Below are 25216 nucleotides of genomic sequence, written 5' to 3'. Positions count from 1 at the left end.
CCCGCAAGCATCATGGTCCTGGGCAGCTGGTTGGATTCCTGAGTTCTCTTCCTCCGCTGACCAGGACTACCCATTCTAAGGATCACACTATTAGTAGTTACCCATTGTAACTGCAGTGATTTAAAGATTTTCTAAAAATAAATTGTTTCCCTCCTCCTCCATACTTAGAAGAATCACTTAGAAAGCAAGTAAAAAATTAAAGCATGTAAATGAATTGATAGCAAGATTTTTTGTTTTTAAGTAGCAAACCCTGAGGCAAACTCTGAGTGCTGGCTAGCTAAATAATCCCACTGCCTTTCTCCATTAATTTTCAAGTGATGTAATGGACAAAGCATGCTATTACCACTCCTACTTGAAGGTAACATCTAATCCTGCCATTTAAAAGTGCTCACTCTCCTAATTATAAAGTACAGGATCATAAATAAACTTTAGCAAGTAGAGAAGAAGAAAAAGAAAGCTCTTACTTTCCAAACCTGTGCATCATTTTTGGGCGCTCCTTCAGGTAATATGAGTGACATAAAAAATTTACACCAGGACTTCCCTAGTGGCGCAGTGGTTGAGAATCTGCCTGATAATGCAGGGGACACGGGTTCGAGCCCTGGTCTGGGAAGATCCCACATGCCGCGGAGCAACTAGGCCCGTGAGCCACAACTACTGAGCCTGTGCGTCTGGAGCCTGTGCTCCGCAACAAGAGAGGCCACGATAGTGAGAGGCCCGCGCACCGCAATGAAGAGTGGCCCCCGCTTGCCGCAACTAGAGAAAGCCCTCGCACAGAAATGAAGACCCAACACAGCCAAAAATAAATAAATAAAAATAAATTAAAAAAAAAAATTTATGCCAAGTAACTCAGGAGTAACAATAACAAAACTCCAAACTGCTAGTACAGAGAGCCATCTAAAAATAGAAGACTAGAAATACACAACTATGTGCTTTGACCAGCAATACCTGTTTTAGAAAATGATTCTAGAGAAATAATTAGGGATGTGTTGAAAATTTCTACTGAGAAGTATTAACTTCAACATTTCCTATCATAGAAAAAATAATGTAAACAACCCAAATGTCCATATTCTGTGCTACTTATACAGTGGAACACTATGCAGCCTCTTGAAATAATGTGGAGGATTTTCACATTTATTAATAGAGGAAAGATTTTCACAGTATCAGCAGTGAGTCAAAAGAGCAGGTTAGGGGCTTCCCTGGTGGCGCAGTGGTTGAGAGTCTGCCTGCCAATGCAGGGGACACGGGTTCGAGCCCTGGTCTGGGAAGATCCCACGTGCCACGGAGCGGCTGGGCCCGTGAGCCACAACTGCTGAGCCTGCGCGTCTGGAGCTTGTGCTCCGCAACAAGAGAGGCCGCGATAGTGAGAGGCCTGCGCACCGTGATGAAGAGTGGCCCCCGCTTGCCGCAACTAGAGAAAGCCCTCGCACAGAAACGAAGACCCAACACAGACAAAAAAAAAAAAAAAAAAAAGAGCAGGTTACAAAAGATATGGAAAGCATGATGCCTATTTCTATACAACGGTGCATGTATTTTATAATAAAATAGGTAAAATAAAAAAGTATGACTACGTTACCATTTCTTGACTTCAGATCTCTGTGAATCACCTTGACAGGAGCCTCCATATGTAAATAGTGCATTCCTTTTAGTACAAAAAGGAAGAAAGGCCTATTAATATAATTTTTCAACATTGCATCAGTATTACCTTTCTATTTTAAACATCAGTATTACTTTCCATATTTTTGCAAAGGATTTAATAGCAAAAAATAAATTCATGTGCTCTGTTTTTCCATGATGGATAAAATAGGGACAGGATATGCCCACATTAGGAAAATTTATATGCTAAGAAAAATTTATGTGCTTTAACCTCTTAGAAGTTGGAATTTGATTGTGGATAAAGTGAGCTTCTTATAATACCCAATAAGGACACCTTAATTTTCTGGAGTCTGCACGAAAATAGCACAGATACCACTGGAAGAAAGGCTCCAATGACTAAGGTATTCTATACTACCAACTGCCTTCTAAATCAGCCAAAGTTCTGACCAAAAATTTCAGTTTTCATTTGCATGTCTGCAGTTACCCAGTGCAGCTTGGTTTCTCAGTACTCATTCCAGTAAGACCCTGGGAGTGGAGGTGGGGTAGGGGTGGGGAGAACTGGTTGGATTCATTAGTTGTGGTTGGTAAAGGATTTGGGGATCCTCAGATAGAAAAATATACAGTAGTTACAAAATATTTTATTCTTCTTACAAGGATAAATCTTCGAGATAATCTATATTTAAATGTACTCTAAAATTCTCTACAACATATTGAAAATCAGGTTACTTCAGTAAATTGGATGTATATAGAGTTTTATTATTTTGAATAAAAAAATGACTCTTTCCCAGTATTTATATAGTCTATCCCCTTAGAATAAAGAACAAGAGCATTTTCTACTGAAACATTTCCTCTCTTTATTTCTCAAGTTGTCTTTTCTAAACAATGGAATAGCCCCCTCACCCCAATCAAACAGGTTCCTTTGGTTAATGAACTATCTATTGAACAATAATTTAATAACTAGGCCTTGGTTCTTTTTTTCAGTATATAGAAAATTACAGTTTTATAAAGGCTAATTTTAAAAATAATCTATTATTTTATACTATTCTGATTATTATATAGTGAAGAATCATGAAAGAACATAGAAAAATTTAAACTCTTGCCATATAAAGATATTACTGAAGAGTCAACAAAAGTGTTAGTAATTCAAATGATCTTAAACAAGATATAACCGGAATAAAAGAAATATATCTTCTAATATTAAGTTCTACATATTCTAAGCTGTGAAAATTCAAAAGCTACAACTCAGGTAACTTTTAATAATTTTTATGACAGAATTTCATAGTTATTTCTCTTTTTCTTTAAGAATCAAATTCCTGAATAATTTTTCAGGTAGAAACTATTTAATTACTATTAGAGGTATACCTAGATCATTTCTACATTTGCTGATAATAAAGAATTTCAAAAAATGCTCAAGCAAAAAAGTTTTAAATATAGGCACTTTTCTTCCTCATGGCAGATATTACGAGAAAAAGTATTGTAAATTATTTGTGTATAACATATAGTATACATTTATAGAATATTTAGTGCACATAAACAGTTGTAATCAAAATCATATAAAATTCTATTTAATGTGTTTTTATAGACCTATCTACAATTCTGTCTGCCTTATTTTTATTGCAAAAAAATAGAAATGCTGAAAAATATTTTCATCAATTTTAAGATTCAGAGTTTCCTAAAAAAAGATTTCACAGGAGTCACTGGGGAGATTTGGAATCAATGATGACCATTTGGAGATTGGATCCTGGTTTATTTGCTTTAATTGTTCCTTTTACCCATTGTTGACTGACTTGTAGCAATTTCAGATATACTGGCTGGTCTGCCCTCCATCCCTCTTCCCACCCAGAAAGAAGAGAATCTTTTTTTTTGCCTTTTAGGAGGTTTTCTCTTTGCAGTAATGTTAAGCAATGCCTATTTCAAAATGCACGAATCCACTCTTATTTGAAATGAATTATTCATCCTTTGATTTCTCAACATCTTGTTGCTTCAGTGGCTTCAGTCATGGTCAAACTGAAGGGCACAGCTGAATTCAAAATGGAATCAACAAAAATCAAGCCTTCCTATTTCATCTCCAAGTTCTACACATAGCTTTATCAGAGAGGGTAGCAGTTATTCTGAAAGCACTGATTTCTTCTTCCTTTCGTAGGCCATTTTAAGTATTAAGTATTACTTGTGACTACACATAAACGAGTCTCTTCTCTGCCTCACGCTTCTCATCTGAGTCCAAACACATTAGAACTTGCCTTTCAGATTAATTCATCAGCCACCAAAAAGTGATTTTATTACCGTGTGGTTCTGGACACTCCCATTTTCTCCATCCCTATTTTTTACCTCTAGTTCCAGTGTGCTATTTAGTCCTGTTCCTCCTCTTCCTTGTCCTTCTGATACAGAGTGCCAGGGCTCTTGAGAAACCACAGGAATGACTGAGCTAATCTGGAGCCAAAGGACTTGCCCTACAGACAGGGACTGTTGCAGGGGAAGGGACCAGGAGGGATGAGGTTTACAGGGTGGGGGCCAGAGAAGCTTAAGTGGAGGGTGTACAGCTGGAAGCTGAGTGACTGGTGTCGGTTGATTTGTTTGCTGTCTATCCATCCTAAGTGCCATTAAGTAATAAGATGGGTGTAATTGGCTGAGCACCCTAAATGCAAATGTCTGTAAGGTGAAGTGTTTTAAGTCAAGGACTGCTTGTATATGTATTTACATTTCTGTAAGTGTATTTCCACAATGCTTCAGGCAGTTTCCAATAATAGCGCACTACCCTGCTTACAAACAGGTGGCCTACTGATATGCAGAGAAGTGGCTATGACGTTACATGAAAATGTCTTGAAGAATGTGAAATTTTAAGGCTGATTGGAGACGTCTGATGCATGAATACACAATTAAGTTAATTAACACAGCCAAAGCCTTAGGTACACCATCCTAAACATAGAGCTTATTATTCTTATAAGGTAATGAAGTATCACTCAAGCAGCAGCATTTAGCATGAAACTTTTTTTTTTTTTTAATTTTCACTTTCTCCATTTGAAGAATTTGGCAGGTGTTGATGAAACTTAAAGCAGACAAGATAATTCCCCAGAGGAAAGGCTATTACTTTTGGAAGTCCCTGTGTGACTTCCCAGTGAAAGCAAAGTATGAGTTGCTTTCCTGATTGGATGCTAAATATCCCTTTATTTGCTTTGTAAAGAGATGTTGGTAGAGATTGGAGCAGCAAAATGCAAAGGAGTTAATTGCTCCAGTAAAATTTGGAAAGACTTGCTTTCTAGGGGTTGCTAGAATACAAACGTAACCATCAGCATTCATTATTTAGATTAAGTTGTTTCCAAAGCAACTTTGACAGTTATAAATAAAACTCAGAAACATTCAGTTATGGAAAATAAAAAGATAAAAATAAATGGAATTTAAATTGCTTTAGAAAGCATTTGTCTATGCAGGAATTTATGAGGGAAAAAGAACTAGGTACCTTGTTTAGGCATATTGTGTATTAAAAATATTTCATTTCCAAGGGTGATTTCCAAGTTTACATTAAATATAAAATAAAATCTGAATTGCTTTTGCATGGCAGGAAAAATAAAAAAATTTTTTGCAAGTGGTTACTATTTTTAGCATATTATTATGTATCCGAAATGAGTAGAACTAATCCTACAGTAAGTCATGTTTTCTGGATACTGCATCTAAGTAGAGACTTGCAGCACAACAGAATTATCATCTTTCCATTTAATGTATCAAACAAGCTGGTCAATTACAATGTCACAAAATAGGGCAAAAATGCTGCCTTGGAGCCACTGATTTTGTTGGAACTTGGTTTTTGGTAAAAAAGAAAGGAAGGAGAGAAAAGGAATGCAGGAGTAGAAAGGCAATGATCTAAAATATTATGTGCACAGTAAGTTGCAGAATTCTTGCTTCTTTTGGTCTGAAAAAGAACATCTTAAGATACAGAATAAGAAATCCTCCGACTAAAGTCACCATGTCAGGATGCTCTCCACCAATTCTGTAAGAATACACGAAGCATTACCTTTGGCTACATCAGTGGCCCAGGTCATAATGTGATCCATGTCCATCTCTTCACTTCTGTTACTGTTAATGTAATCATACAGTGATCCCAGAGAAGCATATTCTATTTTCAAAGGAAACATAAGCATATAATGAAAACCAAGGCACATTTCAGAAATAAGACTTCCGTGTTTCATTGGGAAAATGTGTTAAATAATTTAACAAAAGGCATTAAAAGTTTATAAAAACTGTTCCATGCTGTGGTTTCTGAAAGTTAACATCATCCTGGTAAGAAATCTGTCAAAGACAAGACCACTAACAGAATGAATAATAAAACTTGAGCTGACAATGAAATCCAAAGACATTCAGATGGAATTCAGAAACACAAGGATGTTGCAAGAATGTATTTGAAACAAAGGCAGGCATGAATATAGGTATTTCTTCAAAAATTTGTTATTCTTATGAGATAAATAAGATTAAGCACATAAGTCAGAGGGTTTATGTGACAATGGAAACAAATCAGTATTTGTTGCATCAGGATTTAGAAGAGCCCTCAAATTTTAAGCACAAAAGGCCAAGAAAGTGAGAAAATTCCTTTAAAAATGGCTTTGAGATATAAATTCTCTATCTTAAAATTCACATACTCTAAGTGTACAATTTGATGACTTCTATGATCCATTTTCAGTTTACTTTTGTGTATGGTTTGAGGTGAGGGTCTAAGACTTTTTTTTTTTTTTTGCATGTGGATTTCTAATTTTCCCAGCACAGTTTGTTGAACAGACTATCCTTTACCCATTTAATAGTTTTGACACTTTTGTTGAAAATCAATTGACCATCAATGTAAGGTTTTTTCCCCTAAATTCTTTTATTTATTTATTTATTTATTTATTTATGGCTGCTTTGGGTCTTCGTTTCTGTGCGAGGGCTTTCTCTTGTTGCGGCAAGTGGGGGCCACTCTTCATCGCGGTGTGCTGGCCTCTCACTATCGTGGCCTCTCTTGTTGTGGAGCACAGGCTCCAGACACGCAGGCTCAGTAGCTGTGGCTCACGGGCCCAGTTGCTCCGCGGCATGTGGGATCTTCCCAGACCAGGGCTCGAACCCGTGTCCCCTGCATTAGCAGGCGGACTCTCAACCACTGCACCACCAGGGAAGCCCCCCCTAAATTCTTAATTTTGCTCCATTGCTCTATATGCCTGTCCTTGTGCCAATATTGCACTATGCTAATTACTGCAGATTTATAATAAGTTTTTTTTTTTTTTACATCTTTACATAATAAGTTTTGAAATGCGGCAAAGACCTTAAACTTAGATCTTTCTTAAAACTGGTTTGGCTATTCCAGTCTTTTGTATTTCTAGGTGAATTTTAGGATCACCTTGTCAATTTCTTACAAAAAAGTCTGCTGAGATTTAGATAAGAATTGTTTTGAATTTGTAGATCAATTTGGGAGAATTGCCCTCATAACAATATTGAGTCTTCCAAGCCACGAACACGTAATCTTTCCATTTATTTAGATCTTTATTTTCTCTCAGCAATGTTTTGTACTTTTCATTGCACAAGTCTCAACACTTCTTATGTTAAATTTATACCCAAATACTATTAAATTTATACCCAAGTACTATTCTTTTTGATAGTACTGTGAATGGAATGGTTTTTTAATTTCATTTTTAGACTGTTCATTCCCAGTACATAGAAATACAATTGATTTTTGTATATTAATCTTGGATCCTTGTGACCTTGCTTACCTACCATGTTTATTAGTTTTGGTAGTTTTTTGTGGATTCCTGGGGTTTCCTGAGTCTTAGAGAATCATGTCACATAAGACAGTTTTACCTCTTCCTTTCCAACCTGGATGCCTCTTATTTTCTTTTTCTTGCCTGATTAAACTGGCTAGAACCTCCAGTACAATGTTGACTAGGTGTGACAAGATCAGAACCTCATTTCCTTGTTCCCAAGCTTAAGGGAAAAACATTCAATTTTTCACCTTTAAGTATGATCTTAGCTGTGGGTTTTAATAGATGCTATTTATCAGGCTGAGAAAACTGACTTCTATTTTTAGCCTGTTGAGATTTCTTAGCGTAAATGGGTGTTGTAGAATGCCAAATGGTTTTTGTCTTTTATTCTATTATCTATTATGATGCTTTATATTAATTGATTTCAGGTGTTAAATCAACCTTACATTTCTGGGATAAATTCCACTTGGTTGTGGTGTATAATCCTTTTTATTGGTGGCTGGATTCAGTTTGCTAATACATAGTCAAGGATTTTTGCACCTACGTTCAGGAGGGACAGTGGTCGGAAGTTTTCTTATTATGTTTTTATCTGGCTTTGATATTAGGATAATACTAGCCTTATAGAATGAGTTGGTAAGTGTTCCTTCTTCTATTTTCAGAAAGAGTATGGGAAGGACTGGTGTTATTTTTTCTATAAACATTTGATAGAATTCACCAGTGAAATCATCTGGGTCTGGCGTTTCATTATGAAGATATTTTAAATTATAAATTTAAATTTCTTTACTTATAGTTCTGGTCAGATTTTCTGTTTCTTCTTGAGTCAGTTCTGAATTTTTTTATCTTTTCAGGGACTTGTTCATTGCAACTAAATTGTCTAATTTGTTGGCATAAAGTTGGTCATAACATTCCCTTATAATCCTTTTAAATTTCTGTAGGGACTGTACTGCTATCCTCTCCTTCATTCCTGGTTTTGCTAATTTGTATTTTCTTTTTTGTTGGTCAGTCCAGCTAAAGGTTTGTCAGTTTTACTGATCTTTGCAAAGACCAAATTTTTAGTTTCACGGATTTTCTCTATTATTTTTCTGTTTTCTATGTTATTGCATTCTGCTCTAATCCTTATTATTTCCTTTCATTGGGCTTGCTTTGGGTTTATTCTGTTATTTTTGCAGTTTGTTAAGGTTGGAGCTTAATGATCAATTTCAGACCTTTTTTTTTTTTTTAACATAGATGTTTAAAGCTATAAATTCCCCCAAGTATTACTTTATCTGCCACCTATAATTTTGATATGCTACATTTTCCTTTTCTCTCTGTCCAAAATATTTAAAAATCCATTGTAGTTTCTTGACTCACTGGGTATTTAGAAATATGTTGTTTAATTTCCAAATATTTGGGAATTTTCCAGGTTTCTTTCTTGCATTAATTTCTAACTTAATTCTACTGTGGTTGGAGAACTTTTCAGTCCTTTTAGATATATTGAGATTTATTTCATGGCCTAACTTATGTATGCTAAAGAATGTTTCATGTGCCCTTGAAAAGAATATGTATTCTTTGTTGAGTGGTGTATTCTATGTATGTGAGTTAGGTAGAGTTGGTTGAGAGTGTTTGTCAAGTCTTCTATATCCTTGCTGATTTTCTATCTAGTTGTTCTCTCAGTTACTGAGAGTGGGGTAATGAAATCCATTATTGTTGAACTGACTATTTATCCTTTAAAGTCTGTCAATTTTTGCTTCATGTACTTTGAGAACCTATTGTTAGCTGTATATACATTTACAATTGCTGTATCTTCCTGATATGCTGATCCTTTTATCAGTATGAAATGACCCAATTTATCTCTAGTAATATTTCTTTTCTTAAGCCTATTTTGTCTGAAATTATGATAGTTACTCCAGTTCATGGTTATTGCTTGCACGGTAGTACAGAATTAAGGTTTCCAAAGATCAAAGAAAAGATGGTCCACTATTGTATCTTTTCTTTTGACTTTGGAGATTGAGATTCTAGTCACTCCATTTCTTTATAGATCTGGGAGAAAGATGTTCACTTCCCTTCCAAGGGAAATAAAATGGCAGCTGCCTCTTGGACTCTGTTCCAGGTCTTATAAGCAGATTTTAGAAAATCTTCTCTGTGATGAGAAGTTTCAGCAAACACACACGCACAGGTGCACACATACACATACACAGTCTCACCCAGAAATCATCAATTCTAGTCCCTTCATTCACGTATGAGAAAACTGAGACATAGATCATCAGTGACCCACCTATGCAGCTTTGGCAGAATCAAGGCAAGATTTCATCTCTCAATTCCTATTCTGGTGTTCATTCCATTCCATCACTCTGATAAATTATTCTTTCAAGTCCTCAGTATGAGTGACAACAGCTGCCTGCTGCAATAACCTTTTCTATTAACAAGCACACTCAAGTTGGAATAGATTCAAGCCATTCAAGATTCCCCCCTCAGAACCCCAACATCTGAGAAAGACAATGAGGTTCTAAAGAGGGGGAGCTAGCTAGGCAGGGTGATCAAGGTCTGTGTGCCTGTCTCTTTCTGCCTTAACCTTCCCGTACTAAGACTTATTTGTGTTCATTTCAAGAGGCAGGGCAAGTGCTACCATCCCCTACCCATTTGATCTTCCACACTTGACTCAGTTCGCGTACATATGTCATCCCGCAGCATCTGTGGGGGGTTGGTACCAGGACCCCTTGCAGATACCAAAATCCACAGATACTCAAGTCCCTTATATAAAATGGTGCAGTACAGTCAGTCCTCCACATCCGTTGGATCTACAGTGTGCTCATAGGCTTCTTGCATACAAGAAGAGGAGATTCTGTATAAAATCAAATTGAGAAATGTATACCACGGTGGTTCTACCACTAGCTGGGTAACCTTGGGAAAGTACTTAAGTTAGAGTTTTAGTTCCTTATGTGAAATAAAATTACTTTATCTATCTCATAGGGTTACTCTAACTATTAGATGAGATAATTTATAAGGAAGTACCTAATCCAGTCCTTTTTACTGAGGGTGTTTTGTTATTTTATATAAAGACAATCCAAGCCCTTAACACTACAGTAGAAGAAGAGAGGGCTAATCTTTTAAGGTTTTCTTGTTTGCTTTGTTTTGATCAAAGAACTGCCAAAGAACCTGGTCAAAGTTACGTATTGTAAAATTGAGCACTATACTTATCATAGACCTGAAGTTGCTCATTGGATTATACAAATATGAGTATAAAGTATTAAAAATATGTGCCTTTCTGTGTTTTTATATGGCAAAATTTTCTGTGTGCTCCTTTTTGGAAAGGGTATTTCCATCAGTTATAAACTGCTACTCCAAATTATGTGATAATTTAGATCAAGGTCATTACCAACCCAGATGACCAAACCTGAAAAATATTCTCATGTCAGAGGCCTTGAAGAAAGAATGCTCTAACAGGATTAAAATGCCTTGCAAAGAATTATAACATGAATAGCTCAAGAAATCTTAATTTGTAAAAGGTCACAGAGTTACAAAAAACATCGCTCATTTCAACTAATTAAATGAAATTTTAGTTAAATGGCACCTTTAAATATTGGTACTGCAGCTGCAAGTGCATTTAAATAGCATTTACGCAGATATAATTAGCACAATTAAACATGGGTAGAAATGGAAACACCATTCTTAATTATATTGATATAATCAGTTTTATTAATGCTTTATAGCAACAAAAGTGACATCTGACAGTAGCACACAATTCATGACAGAACCTAATATTAAGCATTTTAGCATATTAAAGAATCTAAAGCTAGGTAATTGGGGAAAGAAAAAAGTCAAATAGAGTTCTTACCTGTGACGATACCATAGTTGGGAGGTTCAAGAATTACTCCATAAAACTGGATGATGTTTCTGTGACTGAGGACACTGAGTATTTCTGCCTATACAAAAATCAAATACAAAATTGCATAAAATTTCACATTTATAAAAGTCTCATAAAATAGGTTTCCTATTCAATTTTCTTTTACATACGTTTACAAAGATGTATATGTGCTCAACAAGTATGTGATGCTGATAAAACTCTGTCTTTGGCAGCATTCTTGACAGATTAAGAATTTATATATTGAAGCTTTCTGAAAAATTTAAAAAAGAAGTGGGGTTGAATTGGCGGCAGAAGAGGTGCTTACTAGCAAGCTGGCATGACTGACAGTGGAAGGGGATGACTAAAGAGGGGAGATGCCATATTTATTTACAGTAAAAGCCCTCTTCCTAAAAGTCAAATACATTTTTTCCTGCATAATATTGCTTTTGGGAGACTGCAACAAGACTGAACTTCTATCGGTTGGATGAGTAGTCATGACAAAATTACGGCAGGGTTTCTTAACTATTACTGGAATAGATTCAGGTAATACCTATTTATATTATTTATCTAACCATTTATTTAAAATATATTATTGCTCTCGTACTGTATGCAAAGTACTGTAAAGGACAGACATGTGGATTCTTGACCTTCAGTGGTGATTTGATAGGGAAGCCATACTTTACACTATGAAATGTGTTAATTATTAGAAAACTGTACTGCAGAGTGTCATGGTAAAAAATACTATTTATTAAACTTAATTGTTTTTAATTAATTAATTAATTAATTAATTAATTTTTGGCTGCATTGGGTCTTCGTTGCTGTGCCTGGGCTTTCTCTAGTTGCTGCAAGCAGGGGCTACTCTTTCGTTGGGGTGCACAGGCTTCTCGTTGCGGTGGCTTCTCTTGTTGTGGACCACGGGCTCTAGGCCCACGGGCTTCAGTAGTTGTGGAATGTGGGCTCAGCAGTTGTGGCTCACGGGCTCTAGAGCGCAGGCTCAGTAGTTGTGGCGCACGGGCTTAGCTGCTCCACGGCATGTGGGATCTTCCCGGACCGGGGCTCGAACCTGTGTCCCCTGCATTGGCAGGTGGATTCTTAACCACTACGCCATCAGGGAAGCCCTAAACTTAATTTTTAAACTGAAAAAAAAAAGTGGTACCACAGTGTATATCTGCTAATGTCTATAGGAGGACATTCTCTAGATTAAGTAAATCACATGTAGTCATTAAAATTTTATTGCTTTTGTGGAGTTAAAATATGGCTAATCAAGAGTTAAAAGTACAATTAAAGAAAGTCAGCAATGAATAAAAATGGAGAAGCCTTGGTCATAAAGGAGACTCCCCTTTGGGAATTTGCACATTTGTTATACATTTTTCTTTTCATAGTAGGAGTTGAGTTTTCATTTAAAACGCTGTGAAACTTGTTTTGAAGGTGGTGTGACTAGACAGAAAACAGAAGGTTGAGGGTTGACAAGGGGTCAATGTGGGAACAAGAGAAAGGAACCTTATTCGTGATTGGATGAGACATTTATCAAGGCTGATTTGACAGTTTTTTCTTTTAGTAATATAGGTGTTGAAGGGAGCTATCAAAACGATTCCTTAACATTCACTGAGCGTCCACTGTGTGTAGAGGTTCTGTATTCATCAAACAACCTTCTCATAGTTTAGTTTTCCAAGTAGAAAGAAAATGCATTGAGTAATAAATACAATTATTCATCCATATGACAATTCTATTTCTCATTAAATAATCATAAATGACCTTGGTTGTAAAGATAGAGTTCATGTGAAGTTTGGAAATCATAAGCCCTCTATTTTTAAGTGGCAAATCAACTCTTTTGTGAGTAAACCGTGAGAGTTCAATGTGAGGAAGCATTAATGTTGGGACTAGTATTGGTCAAAATAGGGGACTGTTACCCTTTGGTGTGCTTTGGTATATTCTTTGGAATATCTAAATCCTGTGACCATTAAAAATGTTAACAATAAAGAATAAATACAAGAATATTCTGAATCCTTGGACGACCTTTTTTTTTAAAATTTTATTTATTTTATTTATTTATTTTTTGCTGCATTTGGTCTATTGTTGCTGCACGCGGGCTTTCTCTAGTTGCGGCGAGCGGGGGCTACTCTTCGTTGCGGTGCGCGGGCTTCTCATTGCAGTGACTTCTCGTTGCGGAGCACGGACGCTAGGCACGCGGGCTTCAGTAGTTGTGGCTTGCGGGCTCTAGAGCGCAGACTCAGTAGTTGTGGCGCATGGGCTTAGTTGCTCCGCGGCGTGTGGGATCTTCCCGGACCAGGGCTCGAACCCGTGTGCCCTGCATTGGCAGGCGGATTCTTAACCACTGCGCCACCAGGGAAGCCCTGGACGAACATTTTATAATTGGGCACGACATGGGATTTTCAGTGTTCCAGCTAGTTTTCATGCTTACGTTTAAGATATTGACAAACTATACCTTGGAGAGAGAATTTATCTTTGCAGGTATTGGTAAGCATGTCTAACAGCTCTTGAGTAGGCATATGCTAATGACAAAACAACAACTATTATCTTGTGTCCCTTTGTTGTGCTCGTATTTTAATTTTTTTACAGTTATAAAAAACTCTTGCAGTATGATTTGCAAGTAAAAGACATTTTTATGGAATAAGACTTTAGGTTCCAATTTAATAAACTAAGAATTTGATTTAACATCTTGAAAACAACATGCTATTTTAGAGTGCTGTACTAGTTTCATGGAAATGGGCTAATAATAAGCAGAGGTAGATAAAATAAATAAGTGGTATTTGCAATAAATGAAGGTCAGGTGACAGCATGTTAGCAATTCAAACAAGCTCCAACAGAAATACCTGGGATTAACTGAATTACTAAAACCTGTACTTGTAGCAGCCAGTAACTGATAGCAAGCAGATGTATTATGTAGATTTGCCTTTATAGGCACCTGCTTGCCAACAGTTCATTAATGGAAATTGCTGAAGTAAATATGCAGCAAATAATTTTTCCTTAGATTGTTGTTTTCCAGATTTAAATTCTGGGATACTCTAGCAAATGGCCTGCACATCAAAATAATGGATTAGTGGTTTTAAAAAGTTCACTATTAAAAAGGAAACATAACAATGACGAAGGCTAAAATAATACTCCATTGTACCGAAAAATGTAAATATCTTTTTACACTATTAAAACTAACAAAAGAATTATTTTTAGTACATATAATTTGATGAAAGTTGTTTATTTCTGTTGTACTGATTTTATAGTTGCATTTTTATTTAACTGAAAAACTGATTTTGATTTTATGAGCTATACACAATAAAGAGTTAATTCTTAGGTTTATGTTTATGTTTACTCAAGTTACACTGAAATAATAATTTTAGTCAACACTAGAAGTCCAGATGACTTCATTTTTCTACACAACGAATTTACATTTCTGTTTGCAAAATGCTATTGTAAGAACTCTAACAGATACTTGTATGCCGACTCACAGCAGCATTATTCACAACAGCCAAAAGGCAGAAACCACCCAAGCATTCATCAAGTGATGAGCAGATAAATAAAACGTAGTATATAAATACAATGAGTATTATTCGGCCATAAAAAGGAATTAAGTTCTGATACTTGCCACAACATGGATGAACTTTGAAAGCATTAGGCTAAGTGAATAAGCCGGGCACAAAAGGGCAAACATTGGATGATTCCACTTATATGACATATCTTGAAGCTGGCAAATTCACAGGTTAGAAAGAATGTAGATTAGAGGTTACCAGGGACTGGAAGAGGAAGAAATGGGGCATTATCACTTAACATGTAGAATTTCTGTTTGGAGTGATGAAAAATTTTGGAAATAGATAGTGGCGATGGTTGATTACAACACTGTGATTATAGTTAATGCCACTGAACCGTACACTTAAATATGGTTAAAATGACAAATATTATGCTGTATGTATTTCAGTACAATAAACATTTTAAATGTTTTAAAAATGTTATTCTAGACTTTTGCAGAGATGAATGATCATAATCTATTTACTAATCATCCAAGAGTTACACAACCCAAGGTCTAAAGATCTTTGGGGTAAATAAGTAGTTTTCCAGATTAGGATGTGAGGATTTAAGGAAAGACCGGGACAGACTACAGCAATTTAAACTCACGCTCAAAGATTCTCCATAAAATAAAGGATCCCAATGTGACAGACAAGTGGAGTAACCATAGGTCTATTCATAAAAATGTCTAGTAGTAATGTCCTTATCAGAGCACAAAGATGTCTATACAGCTATTGTGTTTGCAGTAAGATATGTGACTGCTCCCACTGTTTCCAATCGGGGCTGGTTTCTTCTTCCCTCTCTCCTTCTTTCTTCATAGGAAAACTTATCAGGGATTTGGGGAGGAGGTGGGCACTCTGTTAATTTTCTTTCAACTGGCATTTCTAAGCATTTATGTGGGGAGATGACCCATTAGCTCAGTTGGCCATGTTTCCAGAACTCGACCAGCAGGTTCCAAATGGCAGATCCAATCAGAGAGAATAAGAGAATCTAAATATCATAATTTACCTAAATTTACTAAGTATTATAATTTACCTAAATTTAAGTTTGGGGGTGGTTAAGTTTTAACATCCTTCCTTTAAAGTACTTTCAACAGTTTTATAATAAGGTTTTAAGTTAATTAGTATCTTCATCTTCAGAGCAATCCCTTTCCCTCTATTAAAACTTTTTTCAACCTAATCCCAAATTTTAATTTGTCTCTTTACTTTTGGAGAGCTACCATAGAACCCTTAAAGATTCTATGAGTTTTTTTCTTTTAATTGATAGTTGATTTACAATATTGTGTTAGTTTCAGGTGTACAACAAAGTGATTCCGTTATATTTTTTCAGATTATTTTCCATTATAGATTATAAAATATTGAATATAGTTCCCTGTGCTGTACAGTAAATCCTTGTTGCTTATCTATTTTATGTATAGTAGTTTGCATCTGTTAATCCAATACTCCTAATTTATCTCTTCCCCTCTCTTTCCCCTTTGGTAACCATAAGTTTGTTTTCTATGTCTGTAAGTCTGTTTCTGTTTTGTATATAGATGCATTTGTATTATTTTTTAGATTCCACATATAAGTGATACCATATAATATCTATCTTTCTCTGTCTGAATTACTTCACTTAGTATAATAGTCTCTAGGTACATCCATGTTGCTGCAAATGGCAATATTTCATTCTTTTTTATGGCTCAGTAATATTCCACTGTATATGCGTGCGCACGCGTGTGTGTGTGAATATATATATATATATATATATATGCCTCATCTTCTTAAACCAGTGGGCACTTGGGGGTTGTTTCCATGTATTGGTTATTGTAAATAGTGCTGCTATGAACATTGGGGTGAAAGATCTTGTGTTTTTAAAGCTTGTTTTACATTTTAAAATATTCCATTGATACAGTCTGTATGTATTTATGTGATAACATATTAAAAATAAAGTTGGGTTCATTTCTTTTTGTGAAAGAAAGATACCAATGGCACTCTACCTATCACTATAAAATGAAAGCAGTAGTTTATGAAGACCCATATCATGAGGCTGGCAGGCTCTATTTACATCTTATATTAGGAACAAGCTTTTCTCCCTGGTTGTCAACAGCTCTTAGCCGCTACATAGCAGCAGGACTGTGTCTCACAGGGTCCATCTTTCTGCCTGTGATGTGGTACCGACCACAAAGACAGTAGGTGTAAAAAAAATCCAAGGTACACTTCTACTGTCCACGAGTGTCAGCTGCTCCTCCTTGCCCTCTGGTGTGTGGTATTTAAAACACTCCTGATTTCTGGAGGACCCTGATTTCTGAGGTCCTCACCAATTCCAAGATTCTATGATTCCATCAGAGTATGATAGTAAAAGAAAGAAAAGTGGTTCATCCAATCCTTCAAAAGGAAGCAGTCTCCTTACTGCACTGTGCATTCAAGGTCAAAGGCTCTCTCCAAAGACAGCTCTGTCTCCAAAATATCAATCTGATCCAGGATCAGTATGGTCCCCCAAAGTTCAAGAAGATATGAGATGAACCCACTTTTTTTAAAAAAATAAAAATTACACATATAAGAAGAGAGATGGGGAAGAAATAAAATAACATATTAATTGTGGTTATCTGTAGGTAGGGAAAAGAATCATAAATGATTTAAAATTTTTATATATTTCCCCAATTCTTTACAATAAGCCTCTATAATTTTTGAATCAGAAAAAGTAATACATGCATGTTATATGTAATATATATGACTAGAGCATATAAATATAAAATTAAAAATATTGATTTGCATGGAAATTCTGATTTTTCCCTAGGATTGGGTCAGGAAGAGATAAAACTCTTTCCTTACCTCCCCAGAACTACCCTAGGTATACAAAAACTAGTTTAGTTAACCTCTGAGCTATGAGTTTCTCTTGATATGGCTCCAGAGCAAACAAGTGTTCGCCTGGGTTATTCTTGAAGAAGGCCATGGGCTCTGAGAGGCCATGAGACAAAGGTGCTGGACACTGAGTGCACCTATTCAGAGTCTGGCTCAGTGCTTTATTAAATGATCGTCCTTCCTCTCCCTTCTGACATTTGCTCCTGTGGCCCAGTGCTCTTGAGGGAAGCCTTCCCTACGTTGCTCATCTTGCACCATGTCTAGTATAATACCACACGAGGGAGAAAGGTCAGATGCTTTATATACCAGAAGTACTCAATAATATCTGAAGGGTGGATGAACAAATAGTATTTGATGATAATGATATTAAATGTGTTTAAGTAATTGCCACGGTAAGAGTTCATGTTAGGTAAATGTTTACTCTGAACAGGACAGTAAGAAGATTAAAATGCCTGTGGGTGTGGGTTTGCTTTAATATTCATTCTGTTCTTTTACATGCATAAGGGTTACTTAAGGGTATTATTTTATAAGAATGACAATCAATTATACAACCATAGTAGAAGCCATATGGAAATTTATGTTCACCAGCTCATTATTGATTTGAACTTTCAGAATGAAGACTTGGATGGCTACAAGTTGCCTCTTGCAGGCTCTGCCGTCCACGGCAATCAAACAGGCAAAATTTCTTGACCGCCCTTCCCTGTTTGGCTATTCTCCAAGCATGCCCTCACTGCACTTTTTCAGATTCAGAATGCACAGGCTTGCTTAGTCTTAAACCTTCCAGTTCCAGTTTTCTACCCAATGCATTTTACCATTTATATTTCCAAAAATCACCTCTGCAATTAAGCCAGCTTCTTATCAAGTCCACACTTTCTGAACCCACTACGGCAGACACTCCTCTACCACACACTGAAAAATGGAGCCCTGATTCTCAAGAGTGGGGCTACATTTCACGCAGGCTTCTTTCTGTAGACTGAATGTGTTCCCCTAAAATTCATATGTTGAAACCTAACCCCCAATGTGATGGTATTTGAAGGTGGGGCCTGTGGGAGGTGATTAGGTCATGAGGGTGAAGCCCTCATGAATGAGATTAGTGCCCTTATAAAGGTGACCCCAGAGAATTCTCTCACCCCTTCCTTCTTCCCCGTGAGGGCACAGCGAGAAGACGGCCATCTGTGAACCAGGAAGCGGGTTCTCACCAGAAACTGAATCTGCTAACAACTTGATCTCAGACTTCCCAGCCTCCAGAACTGTGATGAATAAATGTTTGTTGTTTATAAGCCATCCCACCTTCGGTATTCTGTTACAGTAGCCTGAATGGACTAAGACAGCCCTCTTCCTAGGCTTGGGCCAGTATCACAAAACTCTACAACATGGGCTTCCCTGGTGGCGCAGTGGTTGAGAATCTGCCTGCTAATGCAGGGGATGCGGGTTCGAGCCCTGGTCTGGGAAGATCCCACATGCCGCGGAGCAACTGGGCCCGTGAGCCACAACTACTGAGCCTGCGCGTCTGGAGCCTGTGCTCCGCAACAAGAGAGGTCGCGATAGTGAGAGGCCCGCGCACCGTGATGAAGAGTGGCCCCCGCTTGCCGCAACTAGAGAAAGCCCTCGCACAGAAACGAAGACCCAACACAGCCAAAAATAAATAAATAAAATTAAAAAAACAAAACAAAACTCTACAACAACTGAACCAGGCCTCTTATGAACAGGAGGGGTTCGAAAAGACAACTGTCACTGGTCTTCTCAGAACAGCATACCTCTTATCGTTATCCCCACAGAGCCCAGAACTATCGGACTTAGCAGTGGAATGTAAGGGAAAAGGGGAAATTCTTGATTTAAAAACTCCTAAAACAGTAGTGTATTTACAAGTCTATAAGGTCAAAATACCTGGCTCTTTCAGGCAACAAGTGGGTAGACCTTGCCTTCCCTTCTAACTCTTTCAGGCTCTGATTATAAAGATAACTGAGGCAGAATGCTCACTCTCAGTAATCAGAAGATTTACATATCAGATCACAAGAACCAGGGTCAAGAAAAAGTTGTTTAATTCATTGCATTTTTACTCCAAGAGTATCATGGCTAGAGGCATTTTCCTAAAATAAAAATTTGATTCTTACATGCATGGCAAGATGGAAAACCAGCCCCCATTCCTCCTAAAAACTCAGTGCTATAGAACAACTTTAAAAGTAGGCTTGGATGATTTTCAATCCTGTATTTAATCACCAGAGTCATACCCAGGTCATGCTCTTTGAGTCATTTTAGGCTTAATGAGACTCATTCAATAACATGACAAGCAGCAAACCTCTCAGTTCTGTACGTTCTCTTTCAAATGCTGCCCTTTAGGTATTCAGGGAAATAAAGAAGGATAAATGAACTGAATTCAGGTTCCATAATATAATACAGCCTATATTCCTCATGACATTTGATGTCATGGAAACTTTTCTTTGGAAGAAAAATGGCTGGAAATACTAAGAAGGAAAAATAAACAAGTCATTCTGCTCACTCTTCATGAACAGTCAAGACGGAGCCATGTGGGATGCATTACAAATGTCACCGGTACTGGGAAGTCTAAATTGCTCAATGGTTTTCCCGGTGGGTTGCAGCCGACTCACCACATGCAGCTGCTTGGACAGCAGCCTAGGCTCCCCTCCCGGGATCAGGCCGCTCTCTAGTTAACTACATACCCAACTAAGGGCAGACTAACCGGGCAGGATGGAAGGGTGGCTAAAACTGAATGAAATAAATAGTGAAGATTTAAGGATAGGGATTTAAGAGATATCTCCAAGGCATAAAAAGGCTAAGAGATTTTAGATTCTTCATGCTCACAACAGAATGTCACTGTGATGACATGAAAGAGTAAAATATATTATAAACAACCTGTATTCAGTTTGGGTGACAAAAGCACATTCAATCACCTACCTTTCCACTAAACAACTTATGTAACTTGGTCAAAGAGATCACTTGGGGCTAAAATTACACAGAAAGCATCCCCAAAGAAAGCCCTTGAATAAGACTTGAAGTATGAACTAATGAAGGATTAGGCTTTTTTTTAAAAAATGAAAAGCAATATAATTTAATCAAAAACTAGATTAGGTGAGTGGAAATTTAAATTCTAATTACAAAATAGATGGCCCTGGAGCCACTTGGTCACTCTAGACCTTGTTTTCTTCCTAGAAAACTACTTGGTTAGACAAAATTATCTTCCAGATTCCTTCATGCTCTAAATTTCTTTCCATTTCTATAAAAAAAAAAATTGATGCATTATTAACAGTACTTTATTCAGAGTGGGTGCTCAATAGATATTTGCTAAACTGAACTGAGGTAATTAACTGTGGTGTGTTAGGACATCCTCTGGAGTCAAACAGGCTGAAGCATGAGTCTCGGCTATGCCACCAATAAGCTGGGTGACTTAAAGGAAGTTATTTAACCTCTCTGGGCCCCAGTCTCCTTAAAGGAGAACAGAAACCCTACCCCAGTGTCTAGCAAATACTAGGTGCTTAACCAATGCTAATTCCTTTCTCTGAAGGCTTTCCGCTTCCTTTTTAATCAGTTCATCATTCAGAGTCAAGTCAAGCTTACGAGCAAAGATCAGATCTCTTCCAAGAGTGGATTCCACTTTCGTAATGGTTTGTATTAGTTAGCTTCATGTATTTTTTATATTTGACTTTATGTTTATCTATGTTTTTACCTAAATATAGCACTTTAACATTTCCAAAGCACTTATGTTATTTGACTCTCACAAATAAGTTAGATATTTTTATTATATTTAAGACTTAAGAAAACTGGGTCATTGATTTGATTTGTGCAGGCTCATTTGTTTTCCAGGAGCCTAGTAAACGTCAGTAATAAAATTTGCAACTAGGTGTTCTACTTCTGCCTCTTTTTATAAATTTCCACCCCCCTTTAAAAAAAAGTCCAATAAAATATGAGTCCTTTCATCTAAATATATATTTTTTAAAATTTATTTATTTATTTGTTTTTATTTTTGGCTGTGTTGGGTCTTTGCTGCTGTGTGTGGGCTTTCTCTAGTTGCGGCGAGCAGGGGCTACTCTTCATTGAGGTGCGTGGGTTTCTCATTGAGGTGGCTTCTCTTGTTGCGAGGCATGGGCTCTAGGCGCATGGGCTCAGGAGTTGTGGCACGTGGGCTCTAGAGCGCAGGCTTAGTAGTTATGGCGCATGGGCTTAGTTGCTCCGCGGCATGTGGGATCTTCCTGGACCAGGGTCAAACCCGTGTCCCCTGCATTGGCAGGTGGATTCTTAACCACTGCGCCACCAGGAAAGCCCTCTAAACATTTTTTATTAAAAGCTGCCCTTGCTTGAAGAGATTCCAGTTTGCAGACTCCTGAATAATAACAGCTAGGATGTATTAAGTGCCTAGTATGCCAAGCGCTTCATGTAGACTGCTTTTGTTTTTTAATGTTTCCATTTTTTTTTTAACATCTTTATTGGAGTATAATTGCTTTACAATGGTGTGTTAGTTTCTGCTATATAACAAAGTGAATCAGCTATACACATACATATATCCCCATATCTCCTTCCTCTTGTGTCTCCCACCCACCCTCCCTATCCCACCCCTCTAGGTGGTCACAAAGCACCGAGCTGATCTCCCTGTGCTATGTGGATGCTTCCCACTAGCTATCTGTTTTACATTTGGTAGTGTATATATGTCCATGCCACTCTCTCACTTCGTCCCAGCTTCCCTTTCCCCCTCCTCTTCCATTTGTTTTTATTTCAGTTTACGGTCTTATTCTTTTATTTTGAAATGTTTTATATTTGTTGTGAATACATTTGCTAATGCTATTTAATGACTTAGATCAATCTAGAGAACTAAAACATAATATAAATGTAATTTTAAACTGCATACTTTTTTTTGAGCAGAGGTACTTATTTATCTTTATTTTGAATGTATGTAGTATGAAGAAATTAAAGGAAGAAATGGAAGGGGTAGTTAAAGAACTTGATGACAATAATCATATTTTAGAAAGGTGAGTAACGCAAAAAATCATTCTGCTTGGTGATTACATATGCAATTGGTAGACTAACCTTTTAAATCCTCACAGCAAACCATGAGCGAGGGCCCTTCGCTATCACCCTTCACTAGGCACAGAGAAATTTGAAAACTTGCCTAAGGGCACAGAAAATGGCAAAGCCAGGTTTTTAACACAGGTTGTCTTATGTCAAAGCTCTGCTTATAATCACTAAACCATCCCACTTTACTTTACAAACCTAATTTGAATGCAGAATGGAATGTTAGTTTATAGAACATCCGAAAATTACAATAGGCCTAGAAAATTTAGAAGTGTGAGAAACAACTCCCCCTTAGGGCCTTGGCCACTGCCCCCACTGCAAGATTTCCATACCTTCCTGACACTCAACTGTGCAGGGTCAAGTCAAGAACCAAGATCTAATTCCCGCAGGCACTAGGCCATCAGGCCAGCCAGCAACGACCAAATTGATAGCTAATAAAACCAGTTAATTGCACAGCATGAAGCACCCTCTCTCTATGCAAAAATTACATGGTTAGAAATTTTGAGCGACTCTCGCAATCTGATTAGCTAAGTGCTTTATAATATTACTCTACAGTGCAACAGAGTTTGATTATTTACATCCCATAAGAGAAATGTTTGCTACATTTATTATGGAAATCTGAAAAATCATTTAGAAGAATTCAGGCAAATTTAATTTTTAAATAGTCTTGAAAAACCCTTTCACATCTTATAGACTCCAATTAGACAGTATCTTGAATACCTGGATTCTTCAGCTAAATTAATGATTTCACTATTTCTGGGCGCTGTCAGCATACTCAAACAATAACTAATGACAAAGGCATGTGTGTGATATCTGCCAGACTACTGAGTGAAAAAAAAAGTACCAAATCCCAACAAATATATAGTAAAAATAATCTGGAATCATAGGCTCTTAAGATCATTTCTCCCCTAAAGGTCTGATGAAGAGATAGCCTCCACTTAAGCAAACCCTCCAGTACTAATAACTATCACCACCTACCATGACAATCTGTCCTTCCACTAACCTTCATGTTGAAATCTAAGTCTTTCTTTGTGTTCAATAGAGATGGTGAAAGATAACATCTGAAAGCTAATTTTTATATTACATTACATTATACATTTTCCTAAGCCTAAAAATTTTAATTCTTATCAATAAACCTAAGTTTATGCAAAGACATCAGTGATTCTGAAAACATATTTAAATAATTGGTATTAGGTACAGCCATCTGACTGAATGTATTCACTTTTCAGCCCAATATTGGGATATGTTGTAAACTTGGTTGCCGTGGCTCTCCTCAAAACCATCTTTATATTCCTCCCATCTAAAAGAAAATTTTTGATGTTCTTTTTAGTTCAATCATATAAAGTTATAATTTAAGTATAATGGTCTTAGTAAAAGGAATATTTGTGATTTTCCTGAACTGGTTTGTTTTTATCCCATTGCTCAACAATCTATCATGTTACATTTTTCAAGTTGATTGCTAGAAAGCTTAGACACAAATTTGTTGCCTACATCTAGAAAGTACAAAGAACCTCATGAGTGTGTTTTTATCATACTAACTTCATTCTTGTTTTCGTACCATATTTTCCGTTTGCCCCATTTTCCTACTTTAATTTTTTTACATCTCACAATTTGTATTTTTATTAGCTGCCTTAAATCGCTTTGACAACAAGGTCATATGATAAAATAGTATTCTGCAGTGTATCTCAAATTGGAGACCTCAAGATAAGATTCCGGGGTCCACAGATAGATCCTTGGCAGCCCATCAAGTGAAAACTCAAAGAAACACTGGTCTAGTCGAAGGGTTACCTCTTGGTTACCTATCTGTGCACACAGATACTATTTCCTTAGCTTTTTCTCCTCCAGCAGGCTTCACCAGCATTCTGCTTTAGCAATTTATGACAATCCTTTAGATCCTTCCATTACTCACCCATCTCAAACTTAGAAGCCCCTCCTTGACCTTAATCTTTTAGCATTATTCCCCTTAAACCTGCTCTTCAGTTGATCACATTGAGGTCTCTAGTCCCTTAATTCCTTTCAGTTTTTCCTTTCTAATCAACTGGGTTCTATTGAAAGAAACAGAGATCCAAAATAGCAGTAGTTTAAAGAAGTAGTTTATATTGTCTCAAAACATGAAGGCTGCACGAAGCCCAATATGGCAGCCCCACAATTAACCTCTGTCCCACCATCCTCCCTTAGCACTGGTTGGCATCCTCAAGGTTACCTGATGGTCACAATACAACCCCTGAGGTTCCAAGCCATTATATTTACATTCCACGCAGCAGGAAGGAGGAAAGTACATAAGGGCATCCTCTTAGGTCAGCCTCCTTTAAAGAGCTTTCTCAGCAATCTCATCCAATGAGTTCTGTTTACATCTCCGATTACTGAAAGCTAAAAAACTGTAGCAGTAATTTTGAGTATCTCCAGTTTGCTCCCTTTTTTCTGGCTGCACCAGGCAGCAGGCGGGATCTTCCCCAACTAGGGATCGAACCCATACCCCCTGCATTGGCAGTACGGAGTCTTAACCACTGGACCACCAAGGAAGTCCCAGCTCCCCTCTTCATTCTCTGTTCACCCAACAAATATTTACTGAGTGTCTATGTGCCAGGCACTATTTTTTTGGTGCTGAGGATAGCGATGAACAAGATAGCAAAACCCTTGCCTTCATGGAACTTACAGTCTAGTAGAGGAAGACAGACAATGATGATATCAAGTAGTAA

At 37.1% G+C, this 25216-nt stretch overlaps 1 protein-coding gene across 5 annotated transcripts in view; it reads right to left on the bottom strand.

Annotated features, from left to right (window-relative positions):
• Window positions 1-25216, bottom strand: part of MAP3K20 (mitogen-activated protein kinase kinase kinase 20) — a 169739-nt gene that overhangs the window by 78987 nt on the left and 65536 nt on the right. For all 5 annotated transcript variants that reach the window (XM_057550891.1, XM_057550890.1, XM_007183288.2 and 2 more), the window contains exons 3-5: window positions 11125-11212; window positions 5603-5704; window positions 1574-1639 (exon numbers count right to left, since the gene is read on the bottom strand). In XM_057550891.1, coding sequence (XP_057406874.1) covers window positions 1574-1639; window positions 5603-5704; window positions 11125-11212 — 256 coding nt within the window. The remainder of the gene's footprint in view (window positions 1-1573; window positions 1640-5602; window positions 5705-11124; window positions 11213-25216) is intronic.

Source organism: Balaenoptera acutorostrata, chromosome 8 (assembly GCF_949987535.1).
Source record: "Balaenoptera acutorostrata chromosome 8, mBalAcu1.1, whole genome shotgun sequence".
NCBI lineage: Eukaryota > Metazoa > Chordata > Mammalia > Artiodactyla > Balaenopteridae > Balaenoptera > Balaenoptera acutorostrata.
This window is presented reverse-complemented; position numbering and strand designations above follow the sequence as displayed.